Raw genomic sequence first — 18,463 nt, forward strand, 5'->3', positions numbered from 1 at the left:
ACAGAGAGAAATATTAAATGGGTGAATATTAAAGCTCCTGGTCCTGTGTGGTTCTGTTTTTTTGGATCTAACGAGCTAATCTGCTAATCCAGGGGTGTCAGACTCGTTTCGGGGGCCACATACAGCCCACTTTAATCTGAAGGGGGCCGGGCCAGTCACATAACAGCATAAAAACCTATAGATAACGACTTTTCCCTTTGTTTTAATGCAAACGAAACATTTTATGAACAACCTGAAATTTCTGAAGAAACATGAGTGTAACTTCAGGACATTGCTGCCACCTGTTGTTTATGAGGGACCTGTGGGGTAGTGGTTAGAGATGCAGCGTGGGACTGAGGGGTTCAGCTCAAAGTCCATTTTGTTGTGAACTAATTAAACTCCACGGAGCTCAGATGATGATGCTGTTACTCTTCTGTGCTGTCAGATCAGAGCTGGCTCCCAGGCTGATACCATGTTGATACCTGGACATAGTGAACCCTGCCGTCATGCTTTTGGTGCATCGACATCTCTTAGCACTCATGTCACATAACGAGACAAAAACCTTCCTCTGTCATTCTGGGTGATGTGACAGTAAAGAGCAGTTGTAGTAAATGTGATGCAGACTGACTGAGGGACACCGGGTACACCATGAGAGCTAATTACCACAATTTATCACCAAATCACTGTAGAACACACCGAACATGTCAGTTTCATCTCACGGGACGAGAGGAGAGTTTGTCTCTGACGGGATGAGGGTGGGTGTCATGAACGTTAGAACAGCAGATGTTCAGAGAAGCAGAATCTGAACCAGGTGAGGACTTTGACTGAAAGGTCTCAGGTCCATGTGCCCGTGATTACGCTCATCCATCATCATTTACATCGGAGGGAGTTTAGAGATGCACGTCTAACTGGTGGTTAATTACACCATTAGTGGTTACTGTCATTATCTATACGTCCATACGTTCCTACAGTGAACTCTGTGGGTCATCCCACAGATACTTGATCAGTATGGGATCTAGTGAATTTGGAGGCCAAGTCAACACCTTGTGCTGTTCTTCGTGGGGGTGCCTGGTCTGGTCTAGGTGGGTGCTACATGTCTAAGTAACATCCACACCAATGAATGCCAGGTCCAGAAGTTTCCCAGCAGAACACTGAACTGTCACAAGATGATCAATGTTATTCACTTCTCCGGTCATAATGTTGTGGCTGATCAGTGTATGCTCCACCAGTCTTTTAAGTATTTGCACATGTCTGAATTTTCCCCACGTCTGCATAAAACCTTTGGTGACCTGCAGCTCTAGAGTGGTGTCCATCTAGGCTCCTCTATCCAGACTCCTCCATCCAGACTCTTTACCCACACCACCTCAGGGGTCCTATAATCTGAGCTTTAACCAAATCAGGACAAATGTCTGGTCACTCATCAGTACCACGTCACTGCTGCAGTAGCTTTTTTGTGGCCGTGCCCTCTTGGCTGTATCATTGACCTTTTAGCACTATACAGACCTTGAGGTCCTCAGGCAGAGGTCGACTGTCTGTTCCAGGAGCCCCGGCTGAAAACAAAAGGGTCACAGGGCGTTTGCAGTTCGGGGCCCCACAGCTGTGGAATGATCTGCCTGTTTTTAAAGATCACAGTCATTGATGAATCCATGGTTTGGGGTTTTGGAGCTTGTTGTTCATGTATGGAGCTGAAGTTATTCCTGAAGGGACTTTCTCCTGTGTCTCTGTATTTCATCACTCTGAGATACTCCAGGCCACAGCTGATGATATCTGCCCCCGGTCTGACTACCACCTCATAAACACACACACATACACCGATGCACACGCATGAACACATAAATGGATGCACATGGACGCACAGCTGCATTAATCTTTAAAGGCAACATTTATTTTCCCATCCGACCACAGCCCCCAGCCCCACCCCCACCCGTCCCACCCGTCCACGGCCGTGTCAGAGCTGTGACGTATCGCTGCTCTCTGCTCAGTATTCATGTGAAGCTGCTGATCAGAGAGTCAGATAAATCAGGTTCTACTCACGGAGGTGCACAAGAATGGAGACGTCACGGTCTCCTGGCTGGAAGCGCTGCAGCAGAATAGAAATCTAAACAAATATAAAACATCCTCGGTGCCACGGTGTTAATAAGCTGTGGCTTTTTAATGGGAGTAAATCACTGACTGATGTTAGGCCTTATACTGAGCCTGGTATTTGTAGGAGCTGGTTTTCTAACTTATTGTGGCCAAGACGTGTGTGAGATTAAAACACTGTTTTGATCTGAAGTGTTTGTCATGTAACACAGAGCAGACATGAAGGTGTTTGTAGATGTAGAGGTGGTGGAGTAAACCTTTAATAATCTGATAGACACTTGATCAGCTGGTTTCTCTCTGCTGGATTAAATCCATCCTCTCTGCTCCACCTGGACTAATCATCAGGTGAGGAGTTTCTAAGAGGGACAGAAACATGGAGGTAGAAAAACAAGATGAACCAAGATGGAATCCATGTGGACAGAGACCATGGAGACGTGGAGACATCTTGGTTCATCTTCTTCTACTCAGTTCAGGGTAGACTAACGTACAATAGGTTCCTTTGTATTTTGACAGTTGAGTGATTCTAATGAGAATCATCTCCTGTGACTGTCTAAATCACTTAATGCCACATACTCCGCTGCTCTGATCCAGTTGGCACAGAGGTATTTTTTCTCTGTATCGGTTGAAACACATCCCATAATGACATCCAAATGGCTTTGGTTGTCACTTTTAATCGTATGTCATAACTAAAGCTACTTAAATGTGCGTACATGAATGTCTATCAGAAACTGGCTTCAATAAAAATCTTGGATCTAACCAAAACTAAATTCAGCAAACTGAAATACTACACTTGTGTGTTTTGAACCCGTCCCAGTCCAGATTTAGAGCCTGGACTGTGGTGGGTACGGTTTGTATAAAATGATGGAGCAGTGGTGAACATCAGCAGAAGTGTTTCCTCTTGTGTTTCAGACATATCTGAATATGGCACGAAGGAAAATTAAAATAAATCAGAAGCAGCCGTTTGTGTGATTTCTAAGTTTAAAAAAAGTTTCAGATTCTTCTCCGAGCTACCTGTGAATTCATCACTGTTTGAGCTTCCTACGTGGCGGATGAAAACGGTGGTATAATGAAATAAAGTGACGCTGGCTTCATCCTTTAAACTGGAGAGTTAAGGCAGAGTGACAGCCAGAAGCAAAGCAGAGAGCTTTTTTGTTCCTTTCATTCCAAATGAGAGCTTGGATTTCTAACGGGAGGATTCTGTTTTATCTTCACTCTCTTCGCCGTGGAAGGAGGGAGTGACATGCGACGAAGCTTCCACAACGAAGCTTCATGCCGTCGGCGCACTGCCTCTAACTGAGCGGCAGATATTTAAATGTCACGAGCTACTGGAAATGAAGATTAGTTTCTTTTTACAACACTTGAGCTCAGTTTCATCTCAGATTCAAAGCATCAGGGCCTGTAGTCGTGGCTTGTACTGCCTTATTCACATCTTGTACCTACAAACATTTTCAATAACACTTCAATCCATGTGGGCGAGAAAAGAAAGGAGAACAAACGTGGCTCCACTTGTAGCGGTGATTAAGAGGAGAGTTATCTTTCCCATGTGGGTGAGCTGCAGCATCACTTTGCATAAGGATATTTTATTTCCTCACAAACACTCCACAGAGGAACAGGAGTGTAAACGGAGACGTCAGGGAAACTCAACCACTGAGTCTGAAAGTAGGCTGGTGGTGATGACAGATGAGGTTCAGTCCCAGAGTCAGAGGAGTTTTAATAAAGAAGTTTGACAGTAATTGTTCTCTTCCCGTCATTTTGTTAGAAACTGATTTTATGAAAGCAGTCGTTTGCCTGGCTGAGGAGGTTGGAGGGCTGCAGCTCTTCATCTGACAGCTCACTGTGGTGGCTCCTCCTTCGTCTTCAAGTACTCGCTTATGAAAATAACAAGAAACTATACCATGGTATTGTTCTGGAAGCCAGCCCTAGCATCCCCATCCTATGGGTATATCCAACCACAACTCGCATGGCCAGCACGAGTTTCTAATGGGCAACACCAACATATGCTCCTATTAAAACCCCAATGCCCCACCAGTGTTTTAGAACTGAAGCAGCTACTCGGATGAAAAGTCTTCAACAAACCCTACAAGTCCAGTTGGCCTTGATTCAGCTTGTTTTTTCTTTTTTTATATATTATATTTCCATCCTCTAGGCACCTTGGTAGCAGGTGAAACGCTGCCACAAGCACAGTTTCCTCGACAGCATACTGAAGCCATCTGGAAAGAATCATGTCTGATTGTATTTTTGTATTAAACAGGCTGATTTTATTTACACTCCTGTTCCTTTAGGGGAGTTTTTCATTACACGGATCAACCTGTTGGAAGTTAGGGAAATAAAATATCTTTATGCAAAGTGGTGCCCCAGCTCACTCATGTGGGACTCCCTCTTTTAGATGTGATTGCAGTGGCTTACGCACCGAGCACTTCACTTTCTCAAAGTCAGTGGCATATATCCTCCTCATTTACTGAGGTGGTATCTTTGAAAATAACACAGTGTAGTGTTACATACAAAGTTAGACGTTAAACAGCTGAAAAAGCAGAGTTTTAGTTTGACGTCCATGCAGCAAGCTCTGATCCCAGGCATTTAATATTGACTATCGAGTCAATCAAGTTCTGATCTGATCCTAAATGTCTTAGAGTTGGTCTCCTGTGTCTTCCTAAAGTCTGTCCTTGTCTTCCTTGTCTTCTCCTAGAGTTGGTCTCCTGTGTCTTCCTAAAGTCTGTCCTTGTCTTCCTTGTCTTCTCCTAGAGTTGGTCTCCTGTAGCGTCCTAAAGTCTGTCCTTGTCTTCCTTGTCTTCTCCTAGAGTTGGTCTCCTGTAGCTTCCTAAAGTCTGTCCTTGTCTTCCTTGTCTTCTCCTGGAGTTGGTCTCCTGTAGCTTCCTAAAGTCTGTCCTTGTCTTCCTTGTCTTCTCCTAGAGTGGACTGGATTCAGTCCAATAAATCTTTCAGTCAAAGTTAATGTAGTGTGGAGAGGGTAGCTGGTACCTTGTGTTCTCTACTCCAGAAATGTTCTGGTCATCCAACGCTGCCATAAACTCCCTAACCCTCTCTGGAAGATGTTTCTCCTTGACGCTGTCTCCAGGAAACTTTTCTCTTCTTTTAAACGTTCAGTGTTTGTTGTTGTTGTTTGGGTGCAGCCTTTGACTGAGTGGACTCCATGGATTCTGTTTAGATGATCAACTACTACCACCTCACCACACATCCACATTACACTAGTTACTGACCAACAGCTGACTGACTGACTGGAGGAAACTTCTTCCACACGACGGACATGTTAAGTTCCTCTTCTTCGTTGTTTTGGCAGCTTTGATGCTAGCCAGGGACATGGTTTTCATTTATGGCCTATATGCTTGCATCGGCCCCAATACCAATCTCCTAACACCGATCGTGACGTCCCTCCTGCAGCTTACCATTCAGTCGTCAAAAGTTCTTTTTGGGTCTTCAAGTGACGTGGAAGTCTTGGCAGTTAAACTCCACTGTCACTGGAAAACCTCTTCATCATGTCTGTCTCATAATGGAGCCGTCAAAAGTTTGACGTGTTGATTGAAACCGTTGAACCTTCACCTTCACAAACATCACTCTGAACTGAGGCTAAATGCCAACAAACACTGCATGAGACAGGGGGAACTTCTTTCTCTTTGTTCTAAGTTACTTTTAAGAGTGTGTGTCACAAAGCGAGATGTGTGGCTCGCCAGCAGCTTTGAAAATCATTCAGTCATGGCCACTGATCTGCACCTGGTGCTTGGTTTGTCTGATGCACCTGAACGCATCGGTTTCCTCCGGCATTGGTGCGACAGTCGATCGAAGCCTCTGGGTGAAGGCCAGCTGGGTGTTACTGTTCCACCTGTAATGTTTATACTTCATCACAATCCACCAAGTCATGTGACAGGTGATTTAGGTACTCTGGCTTTTGATTCATCATAAGTTTTATCCAACATTTTCATTCAGTATACATTGTCCTGTTGCTTTTTACTGTGAACCTTTATACTCCCTCTGAATCAAAGCACCAGATTGAAATCCAAACAGCCGTCACTGCAGAAATGAGCACGACCTCGAGTTTTCATTATCCCAAGCAGTCAGTGTGTCTGGTTCTAGTTGTGAAACAGCCTCATGGTATTCCAGCAGAGCATTCTTCCATCTCAAATGTGTGCGAGTCCATGTTATCAGCGTGGCGAGGCGAGGCGAGGGCCGCCATGCATGCTGACTGGAGCCGTATAGATCTGCGCAGTGATTATGTCCATTGATCGGTGCGGGAGGAGTTTGTGGTTCCTATTGACGTGGGACCTCCCGTGTTTATTTTGTGTTCTGTGATTTCAGGGGCCGAAGGAGCCGTGTTCAGCAAATCGTTGGAGACGCCGCATGTCAGGGCCGAGCCGTTCAAAGAGCTACGGTGAGTCTTGGACACATGGACACCTGCAGTACATTAACACATGTGTGACATGAGTCCATGTGAAATGTTAAATGTCATCTAACACACTAAAATGTTCCTGAGACATGAAAGTACACATGCAGTCTGCAAAACATCTTTCTACACGCTCTCTGCATCAGTTTGGAGTTTAAACAATTAGTCAATCAATACAACATTACTGTCAGCAGAAGTGGAGGGAACCTCTGGCTCCAGCTACTGAAATCCAAGTATTTGCTGGTTTATCAGTCTTCTCTGCTAAAGACCTGAATATTTCTGGCCTCTGGGTCTGATTGATCAAATACAGTCTTAATGTTGGTCTGTCTTGGCCCTAGTTTATGTCCAGCTCTGTCGCTGCCAGTCAGATTCCTGTCGGCAGCTTTTCAGTCAGTTCTTCATGTTGGATCGGTGACGGAAAGAGATCTCTGACTGATCAGCTTAGAGAATCAGAGCAGAGAAACTGAAGTCACTAAGTAAACTAAACTAGCTTCTTAGCCTCCCAGCTAATAGTAGCTCTCAGTCTGTAGCTTCTAATCGCCAACTTTAATTGAAAATGACTTGTACTCACAACAGAGAGAAAGAAGAATAGAACTGTGCATAAAACAACTGGTTTGAAGAAATTAAACACATAAAACAGTGTTTGGTTTCGTGCAACATTTATTTCACTGTGTTCCTGTTTAAAATATGAGAGGAAGGACTCCTTTATCACAGCTGATTGATGATTACAGCAGAGGATAATGTGTTCACTTTGTTGACGGCAGCAAAGGTAATTCCAGAATTTATTTTTTTTTAAAAAAGGTATTATGCAGTGACTGTTTTCAATATTCCTGCATCCCTCAGTGACCTCCTCCAGTAAATGTTTTCCTGACTTGTGTTAGTTCCCAGCAGGTCCAATTAAACATCTATTCAGCTGGCCTGTACTCACACACTTGGGCATACACATGATATTTCTGCCAGTGTTTAAATTTATGTCGCGTGGATAATTGATGGAGCACAGAAGCTTCACTAATGGTATTTAATTCATTATATGCATTTATTGGCTCCTTATCCAAACAGCATTTTGCCCAAAGGACAAGTCTGCACTGTATCCAAACAAAGCCTTCGTGTTTTTTGATTTGATAATATTGTGCTTAAATTTATCCTTAAAAATCATATTGTGTCCTTATGTGTATAAATGATGCATTTGACTGGAGAGACAAAAGGGTGGAAGCTGCTAAAGAGACAGGTTTTAAATGGAGAGTCCCATCCAGCAGAAGTCTGAATCAGCACTGGGTCAGATAATCCTAGAGAGCAGCAGCTCTTATCTCACTCCATCTTCCATTTTTCTTTTTTTATCAGCCCCACTCTATTTCCACATCAACACTTAGCTGTTCATCAAAATCAGACATCAGAGCAACATATCCTGCATCAGGGGAAATGAAGAGGGAGGCGTCAGATAAGAGAGAAACCAGAGAGAACAAAACAGAACCAACATAATCAGTGTTTACCTGAGAAACCACTTAATGTCTATTTGATACTTGTCATCTGCCCCCTGCTGGATGTATCCATGCTCTGCAGTCAGCAGCAGGCTTTTGGCAGCCATTTCCAATATGGCTGCTTTCAAGAATTGACTTTTCAGAAGTTTGAAATTTGAAATAATATGAGTACTTACTTTACTTTAAACATTATAGTAAAATCAAGTTTAAAGCTTGTGGATCAAATATGATACAGAATATATATATTGTTTGTGTTAATGTACCTCAATCTTTACTGTAATGCTTTTTTATGATGCATGTTTTGCATTACGCCTGCCACGATACTGGTTATTCTGGTTTCATTAAACTCATTATTTAAAAGATTAAAATGTCATCCTAAAATATGCATTAATTTATTCCACATTAGTGAAATGTTTTTATATTTATGTGTGATTCGTGCAGCCTAATTTTGCAGAGCTTCACTTGGTAATAACTGTCTTTTAATTAAAACACGGTTAAATAACCATCATTATATCCTTTTTAACATATATTTACCAATTCAGAGTCACGAACGGTTAAGTGCATCTCAACAAGGACGGAAACATTTATTTTTTTCCAACTAAATGGCAAATTAAAAAGTCATCAAAGGATCCTGTTTGGAAAAGAGTGTTACAAAAAAATTAAAAAATAAAAATACCAGAAATGTTTTCTGCAAATTGCCTTAAACTCGAATATAATACCAAACACAAATCATAGGTGGAAGAGGTTATCTTTTATGAAAAGGAAAAATCTCACCTCAGGGTTCTCTTTAAAGAAAAGACATTCATGCATCCTGATGTCAAAATCAGGTAGGATTTAAAAAGCCTAAGCTTTAGTCTTCTGCTGATGGAGGATTTTCCAAAACCTGGGAACAGTTGTTCTTATTAATACGTCTTAAATTATTTTGAAATTATGTATTATTAAATGTCGAATTAACCTGAAATAATGCCACTATTTACATCTCCCAAACCCTCCATAAATGACGTTTTATCACAGAGAAGTTCTTCTCTTTTTAATCTTGATCTTTTCCTCACCCTAACCAGATAGTTTTAGTGCCTTAAACCAACACAGAGTGCTGAGGTAATGGCCCCACACGGGACACCCACGAGGTAAAGTCCCATGGGTAAAAGTGGTTTGACACCCTGGCACCGAGAACTCCCTCCTACGAGTCAGCGATGTCCACGCTTCAATGTCTTTTGTAATGATCAGAAGAGCTTTGGTTGAGTTTCTCTTTAAGGTGGACAGGTGTCACAAGGTGGCCTGGTCCGCCCTCGTTCCCCTCCACTGCTCCACGGTGGATGTCTGCTGTGATGTGTGGACGTCTCCTTGGTGTAAATGTCTTGTTTATCATCTTTCTCCCTCCTCGGCTGTCAGACGTGATGACAGTCAATCAGAGCAGAAAGTGAGTGAGACAGAGATCTAGTTTGTCAGTGGAGGGAGGGAGAGAGGGAGAGAGGGGAGAGGGAGGGAGGGAGGGAGGGATGTTTGTGATGGAATCGAAAATGAGATGGAGGACGGGGAGAAAAGGGCTTAAAGCTTATTCAACCTGATTCGACCTCAGGACTGGCTGATGTCTCCCTCTCCAGTTGCACATGTTAAGTTGCCTTTGAGTCATTTTCAGCAGATCCACCAACCTTCCGTCTACAGGAGCACTAGTCTACTCTGGAACGTTCTGTCAGATGTGAGCCTAGAGACCGGCCCAACGTCCTCCACCCACAAAGTATTTGCGGCAGAAAGTTTGTTCTGGAGTTGCTTCTTTGGAACAAACAAACAAACTTAGACTCGAGAGATTGACTTTTATGTTCTTACGCTGCCTTGATGGCCTCTGTAGATTCTCCAACTCAAAGGGATATGGATCATAGAAGGACTGTTCAGCTGGAGGCAGTCTGTGTCCTGATACTGGACCTTTAAGTTGAGCAGTCAAATTGCTTTTATGAGAATCTGTGTTGGTGACAGTTACGGTGCTACTCTGGACTGATTCTGCTCCAACAAGGATCTGCTGGGCCAATCCAATCATTTGGGTTCGGCTTAATGTGGTGATGGACAGAGGAATGTAGGCGTATATGTCACCTGAGGAGCATGGAGTAGAATTTATTTACAACAAAATGGCTAATGTCGTAGAAGAGTGCTGTTTAGAGTCTGCTATCGCTTCTGTTGTAAAAGACACTGACAGCACAATAAGTTACAAGGACAAATAATTAACAGCGATTAAGGCAATTGTTGTGAATGTCTTAAATGTCACATGAGAGGAAATAACTCTTCATAAGAAGAAACAGGAAGAGCTACTGTTAGCTGGGAGGCTAGGAAGCTAAGAAGAGCTACTGTTAGCTGGGAGGCTAGGAAGCTAAGAAGAGCTACTGTTAGCTGGGAGGCTAGGAAGCTAGGAAGAGCTACTGTTAGCTGGGAGGCTAGGAAGCTAAGAAGAGCTACTGTTAGCTGGGAGGCTAGGAAACTAGGAAGAGCTACTGTTAGCTGGGAGGCTAGGAAGAGCTACTGCTAGCTGGGAGGCTAGGAAGAGCTACTGTTAGCTGGGAGGCTAGGAAGAGCTACTGCTAGCTGGGAGGCTAGGAAGCTAAGAAGAGCTACTGTTAGCTGGGAGGCTAGGAAGAGCTACTGTTAGCTGGGAGGCTGGGAAGAGCTACTGCTAGCTGGGAAGCTAAGAAGAGATACTGTTAGCTGGGAGGCTAGGAAGCTAAGAAGAGATACTGTTAGCTGGGAGGCTAGGAAGCTAAGAAGAGCTACTGTTAGCTGGGAGGCTAGGAAGCTAAGAAGAGCTACTGTTAGCTGGGAGGCTAGGAAGCTAGGAAGAGCTACTGTTAGCAATAACAAAGCAACAAAATGTCTTGGTTTTAGGATCACCCAGTTGCGTCCAGTGGTATTTTTTTTTTTCTGTATCGATCAAAACACTTTAAGGAAATATAGTTGAGTGTTCCCAAGTATTTAGAGTTTAAAAATACAAGTTAGATGGAAAATAGAATAAGGTAGAGAAAATAAAAAAATAAGAATAAATATATTAAAGGCATAAAAATGATTTAAAGTCACTAAACCAAGCTGAAGTTACAGAATGTACTACAGTTTGGTAAAAACACAAAAACACCAACCCATTTTCTACAAATGACATCAACTTCTGTTGTCACTATTGTCCATCACTACTTTGCAATAACATACTTGTAGAAAACATCTTGTCCCGTTTATCTGACTTCGTCTAACAAACACATTTTGGTACTAGACCTTTGTCTGGACGTCGTAGAGCTGGCTGCTAGCAACACTTTCTGTCTCAGAGCTGGAATACAGGAAAGCATTGAAAGGCTAACGGTTGTTCTCAGATGCTAACAACTGAACTCTTCATCTAAAACATCAGCAGGTGGAAAGCTGTGGCCACTGAACCAGTTTAAACCTGATCCACAGACACCAGGCCCAAACGCTCGTTGGAAAATTATCACCACGACTGTTTCTGCGACTGATGTTTCTCTCGACGCAGCACAATGATGTCCTTTGATCTGAAGTGAAAGAAAAGCAGAGAGAGAAGAAGAGGAAGAAAGACTGTGAAGTGAAAATGAGAAAATCTAGAAGAGGGAGGCAAAGAGATGACAAAGGTACAGAGTGAAAAGATTAAAGAACAAGAAGGAGCGAGAACAAAAGAGTCGTGAGCGACAATGAAGTGTTTAAAAGGACGGAGAGTGACAAAAAAAAAACAACAGAAGATCAGAATGAGACGGAGAAATAAAAAGAGCTGCATGTGACGGAGAGACGGGAGAAAAGGACTGTGATGGCAAATATCTAATAACAGTGTTTCAGTGGCGTGTGCATCAAGATGAACCGTGAATCTAACAATCATCATTTCAAATCATTAAAGAAAAACGTCCCGTCAGCGATGCACCGATTATTCCTGAGCGACGCTCCAAAGCCCCTCATCATATCACCGTCCATATCATCTGACAGGCTACGCAAATGTTTTATTTTTGTCTCTCTCTCCACTCCCTCACCCTTGCTTATGCATCTTTGGTGACAACCAGCCAATTGTGAATGAAATACTGCCCCAAGTCTCCAATTATGTCAGAGACGGGGAGTGAAGTCGTTGGAGCATGGCTAAAATTCATCTCACACTAATCTCTCCACGGCCCCTTTGGCAGGTAGCAATCGAGGACTCAGATCCTACTGTGGATGTCATATTAACCCATAACACACGCACACACACACACACACACACACACACACACACATCCAGACGCCCCCCTCCCTCCCAGAGCTGTCACTTCTTTACGGGACCATAAGAGTCATATCCATGAGCGTCGTGATGCCTTGGCAACAGGATGTGTCCTTGCATCAGACCAACGCCTTTATGAGAGTAGCTTCATTTATATCCAGAGCTTTTAAGCACAGATCAAAGGAACAGAAATGAAGTGAATGTGGGACAGAGAGAGATGGAAGCAGCAGTGAGTTTTGTTGTTTCGTTTTATTCCTGAGGTGAAATGAGATGCGACTCCTCCGTGAGCAGAGATGTTGGAAGTTTTCACATCATACAAAGTTTGATTGACTCACAGAGACTCAGTCTGGTGAGGTTTGTCCCACCACTCTTCCTGTATGGACACTTTTTAGCGCTGCGATGAGAGACGTGCAAAAAAAAAAAAAAAAACACGCAGCAGGAGGCGCAGTTCAGTGTCGTACGGCGCAGTACAGCATGCTATCATCAATCATTCAGACACAAACTACTCTGACCCAGTTTCCCTTCCAGGAAGTCTACTTTAGTCTAGTTGTACTGATTCTTTCAGTGTTTTGCATGTTCATATTTAAAAACTAATTTTAAAGTAGTACTAGTAGTAGTACTAGTAGTAGTACTAGTGTCAGTCTGTCCAGCGGTTACAGATTCACAGATAAAGCTTCAGCTACGATCAAACATCTTCACTGAATCAACAAGCAAATAAAGCAGAAGTTAATAACATTTAAACCATCTTGTGACAGTTCAGTGTTCTGCTGGGAAACTTCTGGACCTGGCATTCATTGGTGTGGATGTTACTTAGACATGTAGCACCCACCTAGACCAGACCAGGCACCCCCACCCCATAGCAATGACACTCCTTGATGGCAGCAGCCATCCCCAGCAGGATGCAGCCTGACACAGACACACACACAAAAACACTTTAGGAACAACTAAAAAAAAAAAAACATGAAGAACAGCACAAGGTGTTGACCTGGCCTCCAGATTCACTAGACCCCAAACTGATCAAGCATCTGTGGGATGATCCACAGAGGCCCCTCCCCTCAAAGACCCCCCACTAACAACAGGACACCCTCAGAAGGCCCATGTCCATTCTCTGATGAGTCACCACTATATTAGGAAGGTGGTCAAGGTGTTGACCTGTCCACAGCCTGAAGCCTCAGTTCTACTCCCAAATTGATCATCACAACGGCTTTAGACAGAGCACAGAGTATGTCTGATGCCACTTCAAAAATATTTTAACTCCTTTCTATGCATGAAATATGCTCCACAAATATAAGAAACTAAAAAAAAAAAAGTAAAATGTTCACAGAACACCAACAAGTTTGAAAATAAAAGCCACAAAACAAATTCCGGTAGGCTGACAGAAAGAAAGAGTCTTTATTTATTTACTTCTTAATTAGCTTCCAGTAGCTGAGGAAACCAAAACCAGTCTTCTTCTCATCTACAGTATGACCTGCAGAGAAGTCTGTCTCTGTCTCCACCTGTGGACGGTGCACAGAGGTAGACTCGTGCTACTTGGGCCTTTTGTTGTCCTGATTAGAGAACAAGTGTGTGTCCACTGGTGCCAGCATACATAGCATGGAGCCAGCTGGTGGTCCTTCCTCTGGGGGCCCGGGGCCACTTTGTTGTGCTGCTCCGGTCCAGAGGCCAGGACGTGACAAAGCAGACCTCATATCTGGGGCTGGAGGACAGAGTGGGGAGAACATCCTCTGATTCTTGCATCACCTTTAATGTTTTATCTAAGACAGGGAGGTTAAAATCAGACGTTTGATCAGTTCATCGTAGCAGAGAAGACGTTAACTTGTCGCTGTGATCTCTGTAGAAATCAGATTCCATAATGTTGCCTTAAGCTCTGTCTCTTTTCTCCTCATCTCTTTGTCTCTGCCCTCGCATCATCCCTTACTGTCCCCTCTCACCTAACTGTCCTCTCATCTTCTCTCTCCATCTTCACCCCTCCCCCCCGCCTCTCTTACCTTGATCTTATCATTTGTCTCCGTCCTCTCATCCAGCACCTTGTCCTCCTCTCACGTCTTCCTCCTTCTTGTTCCATTCTTACCTCTGACCCTGAGCGTAGGCAGAGTCTGACGAAGCGAAGAGAAGAATTTCACTCCAACAAATGAACTGATAATAAAAAAATCATTTATTCAGCAGATTAGAAAAGAGATCCCGAGTCGAGGTGGACCGTCTCCTGACCTCCACCTGTATCACCTCTGAGCATTAAGCCACCACATCCACTCCACTTATTTCCACCTCTCTGATATCACAGCAGCTCTTTTCTTTTTCCTCCCTGGCCTCGCTGTCCTCCACACCTCGGTAATTGAGAGGACAGAGCGCTCCCCAACGCTGAGTTCTGGTCGTCTGCTCAGCTGCTCAGAAAGCCCTGCAAAGCAATCAGCTGCTCTCTTATCACGCCAGATTGCCATTTAACCTGTGATTTTCTACGTGGCACGACGGCGGCCCATTTCATCTCACCACAGCTTCTATATTTGCGACGGCAAACAGTCCTGACCACCGCGTTCAGCAGGAACAGGCGTCGACGCCAAGGACAAAGAAGTCTCGTTTAGGGAGAGTATGAATGCTGCTTGCAGGTTTCAGATTGTGGTTTTACGGTTTACACTTTCATTCACTGTTAACTGAAGGCGAACAATATGAGGAGGAAGCATGAAAAGCTATTAACCTTTGATCCTTCTTGTAGATATGAAGCGCTGCCAAGAAAAGACAGAGGAAAGACCTGAGGATGTGAAAAAGCGGTTATAGAAGCAGCTATAGACGTGACAGCATGCAGATATGGCTGCAGCTACAGCATACAGCTTTAAAACACATAGAAAGAGCACAGATGTCCTGAGAACATCTTACCAGAGCTCAACACTAATGACTGAGATTACTTTTTAGACTTCATTCTCTTCTTTTAAAGTCCATTTCGTACATACTTAGCTTCCAGTGACTGTTTATATTAGACTGAAATAAGAGCCGAGGAAATGGAGAGAGGAGACAAAGTTCCAATTCACAGCACCGGCGAAGAGGAAATGAATAAGAGAACAAGTCTGGGAGAGAAATATTTCATTGCCTGTCTCCCCGAGGAGCAACCTGGGAAGACGGGGGAGGGTGAGGCAGGAGGGTGGCCTTTAGAGGGAGTAATGGTGGAGCCAGAGTTTTATACTCCCCATCTGGAAATGCTTCCAGAGTTTCTGTGAATGTTAAAGAGACTTCTCTGTTCACCGCTGAGGTGGTGAAGAGCAAAGACCTGCAACTCATGTGCTACATACTGAGCTGCAGATATGTATAGTCTGTATAAAAACAGGCAGCACCTCAGCACCACCAGTAGCATTTAATAGTTCTCCACAGCGTGTTGTTAGACATATATTTGTCCAGAACACTAAGTTCTTGGACATTTGAAGATATCCATCATCCAGTTCCCTCCAGACTGAGAGAGGAGGCTTCTTGTGCAGATCTGAGGTCAGTATTCCCACCACAACGCCCGTGGGATCAAAGCCTCAGATTAAAGCCTTGTCTGTGCTCTCTTCGTGTCCAGATACAACGTTTTTAAATTGCGTCGGCTCTAATCTGCTTTTATTTGCTCTCCGGTGACACCGCTCAGCACGAATACTAATAGACTGAGTCAGCGGTGTGGATGCAGGGAACAGCTCCGACACAGAAAGCGTCTGATCAGCTGACTGATTGGTGTGATGTGTTCAGGAGCTCAGAGGAGAGGAGGTGATCCAAGCGCTGGCTGCTGCAAATCAATCCCACATAATTGAGCACTTATTTTAAACGGTCTTATCATAAAGACTGAACACGGTGTCAGAATCAAACAACCACAATGATGAGCTGTTATAGTTTTTAATTAATCACCATATTACACACACTGTAATTAATATGTGTTAAGGCTTAACCCTCTGTGAGCCGCGAGCAAAGGGTGAAGCAGAGAAGATTAAAGTTTTAATTTGGTATTTGCTCATTAGCGCTCGGCCTTCGTTTCTTTCCTCTGTTCTACTGGAGCAGCAACAACTAGACTCATGATGTGTGAGTGACTGTAGCTCAGTAATGATTTGAAATGTGAAATAGCTCATTACAATTAACCTGAACGTTTACTGGGACGCTTCAGAATATAACAGTAAGTCACAGCGTGTCAGCCAGAGTCTCATCACTGGTACATTTAATTCATTTGATGTTGTTTTCCTGTTTGTAACAAACACACCGTCCCAGCAGCTTTCAGTCTGTGTCTGGTTATGTTTCATATCAGCATTATTTACACATACACAGGGTTACTGTAGAGCGCCGGGTGTCACGTAACGTTTTTTGTTGACGGCGCCATATTGGCAGGAAAACTCCAGCGTCACAGTTTACTGCCACTTTAAACAGACAGACAATGACCAGTAGAAGGTAAAACTCCACAGATTCTATATCACAGACCCTTATCATGCCCCAGCTGTGCTTTTATCGAGCATTGAATCAGTCGGCGTGAACAATGTTCCTGACCTGTAGTATCCAGATATATATATACATATATAACTACCTCATTAACTTTCCTTGGTCCTGCTCCATTGTGAGTAGTTTTAGTGCTGAATGAGCAACAGCTCTTTGTAATCCACGTTATAAACATCAGCCTAACTGGCCTCTATGAACAGAAATCTGTTGGACATGGTGTTAAAAACATGCTAAATAAACAAGACATGATAGAAAGTGATCGCTACGCAGGACAAACCTGTTTCTTGAGGGATCCCACCGCTCTGTTTTCTCGTTTTGTTGCAGTAATCCACATCTGACGTCTCGTAGGATCTTTGGGAATCCTATTAAACGATTTCCTCTTTGCTTGTCGCCGACTATTCTGACATCCTGGGACACAACAGCTGTCGACCATTTTTGGATCTAACTGGTACAAGGACAAGTTAGTTAGTTGTCAACCGAGTAGAAATTAACAAAGCATGCTTTCCAATATGGCGGTGTTGTGATTGCTGCTGCAGGGTGACGTCAGCTACCGGAGCTCTATACTACATTTAAGTAGTACTTTAGCTGTATTTCAGGACTGACTTACATATTTTACATTTTGCATGTGAAGTATTTCCACACACTTGATGAACCGCTGCTAGTTTGCTGCAACGACCCACTGGACTCCTCACCTGTCTTCTAGGAGGCGTCCATGTTGTTATTGTCACATGATCAGTGACTAGTTAAAGTGTCATGGTACAGGAGTGAAGTCCAGTAGATGTGTTCTTACCTACCCAGCCCTCTACAGCTGACAGTGAGTCCCTATAATGGATGTGTGCACATAAACTGGATCTTTATAGCTGCTTCTCCTCTCTATGAATAAAAGCACACAGCTCCCAGTTAAATGCAGGATGTGTAATATCTATAAAAAACCTTCCCTTTGACAAAATAAAATAAATCAGAATCACTGTTTTATCCAGAGCCGGCGTTGTGACAGGAAGACAGGAAGTCTGCAGAGAGCTCCTCCGCTGGCCTGAGTCGTCTGAATGGTTCTTTGCTGCTTCCCGTAACGATCGGCTCGTGGCTCTGAGTGTTTCTGTCAGGATGTGAAGAGGAGTGGGCTGATTTTTAATCCTCTCACAGAAATCTGCAAACTGCCACAGCGTGCAGGTGGGCTGTGCTGTCAGATCCGCTCATATTACGCTCCATTCACGCTGCGGATCTTCAAGCGTTTCCGTTTTATTCTTGTCGACACGTTTCTCTTCGTTCTGACGCCACGCAGTCGAGGTACTGGAGGCACGGCTGTGTTTCTAACAGGTGATCAGTGGCTGAGATGAGTCGGGGTGAACGCTGCTTTGGGCTTGGAGATCATCGGATTCTCATGTGTTGGCTTTAAAGAGTAAAACTGACCGCTCCAGTGGACACACTGCAGTGACAGCACATGCATCTTAAATGCACCATCCTGGAAGAACCGAAGTTCCCGTTTGCATTTATTGGCATAAAGTTGGTCTGGAGTCTCTCCGTTGGAAACTTATTCTGCGCCGACAAAGATCAGCCTGTCCAATCAAATCGTCAGACTGAGCCACATTTAGTATTATTTAATATTTCTAAATCAAATCATTGACTCATTTTCCTCATATGTGTGTTAACCAGTTAGTACGGCCCCTCAGATCCACCTTATAGACGTTATTTTCTGTTAGTTTCCACAGCAGATGCAGAAATGTGCTGATTTTAGAGCTGCATAGCTTATTTGAACTCTGTCATTCATGGCTGTAACCCGACACTCTGATTGGTCGACTGCTTCTCCAAAGGGCTGACAAAGCTGCTCCATGAAATGTGCAAACATCAGGCTGATGTAAA

At 43.7% G+C, this 18,463-nt stretch overlaps 1 protein-coding gene across 2 annotated transcripts in view; it reads left to right on the forward strand.

Annotated features, from left to right (window-relative positions):
• The window catches only part of sgcd (sarcoglycan, delta (dystrophin-associated glycoprotein)), a 133,242-nt gene that overhangs the window by 103,563 nt on the left and 11,216 nt on the right, over window positions 1-18,463 (forward strand). For both annotated transcript variants that reach the window (XM_084564843.1, XM_084564842.1), the window contains one exon: window positions 6,373-6,445. In XM_084564843.1, coding sequence (XP_084420969.1) covers window positions 6,373-6,445 — 73 coding nt within the window. The remainder of the gene's footprint in view (window positions 1-6,372; window positions 6,446-18,463) is intronic.

This window comes from Chelon labrosus (genome assembly GCF_963514085.1).
Source record: "Chelon labrosus genome assembly, chromosome: 17".
In the NCBI taxonomy this organism is placed as follows: Eukaryota; Metazoa; Chordata; class Actinopteri; order Mugiliformes; family Mugilidae; genus Chelon; species Chelon labrosus.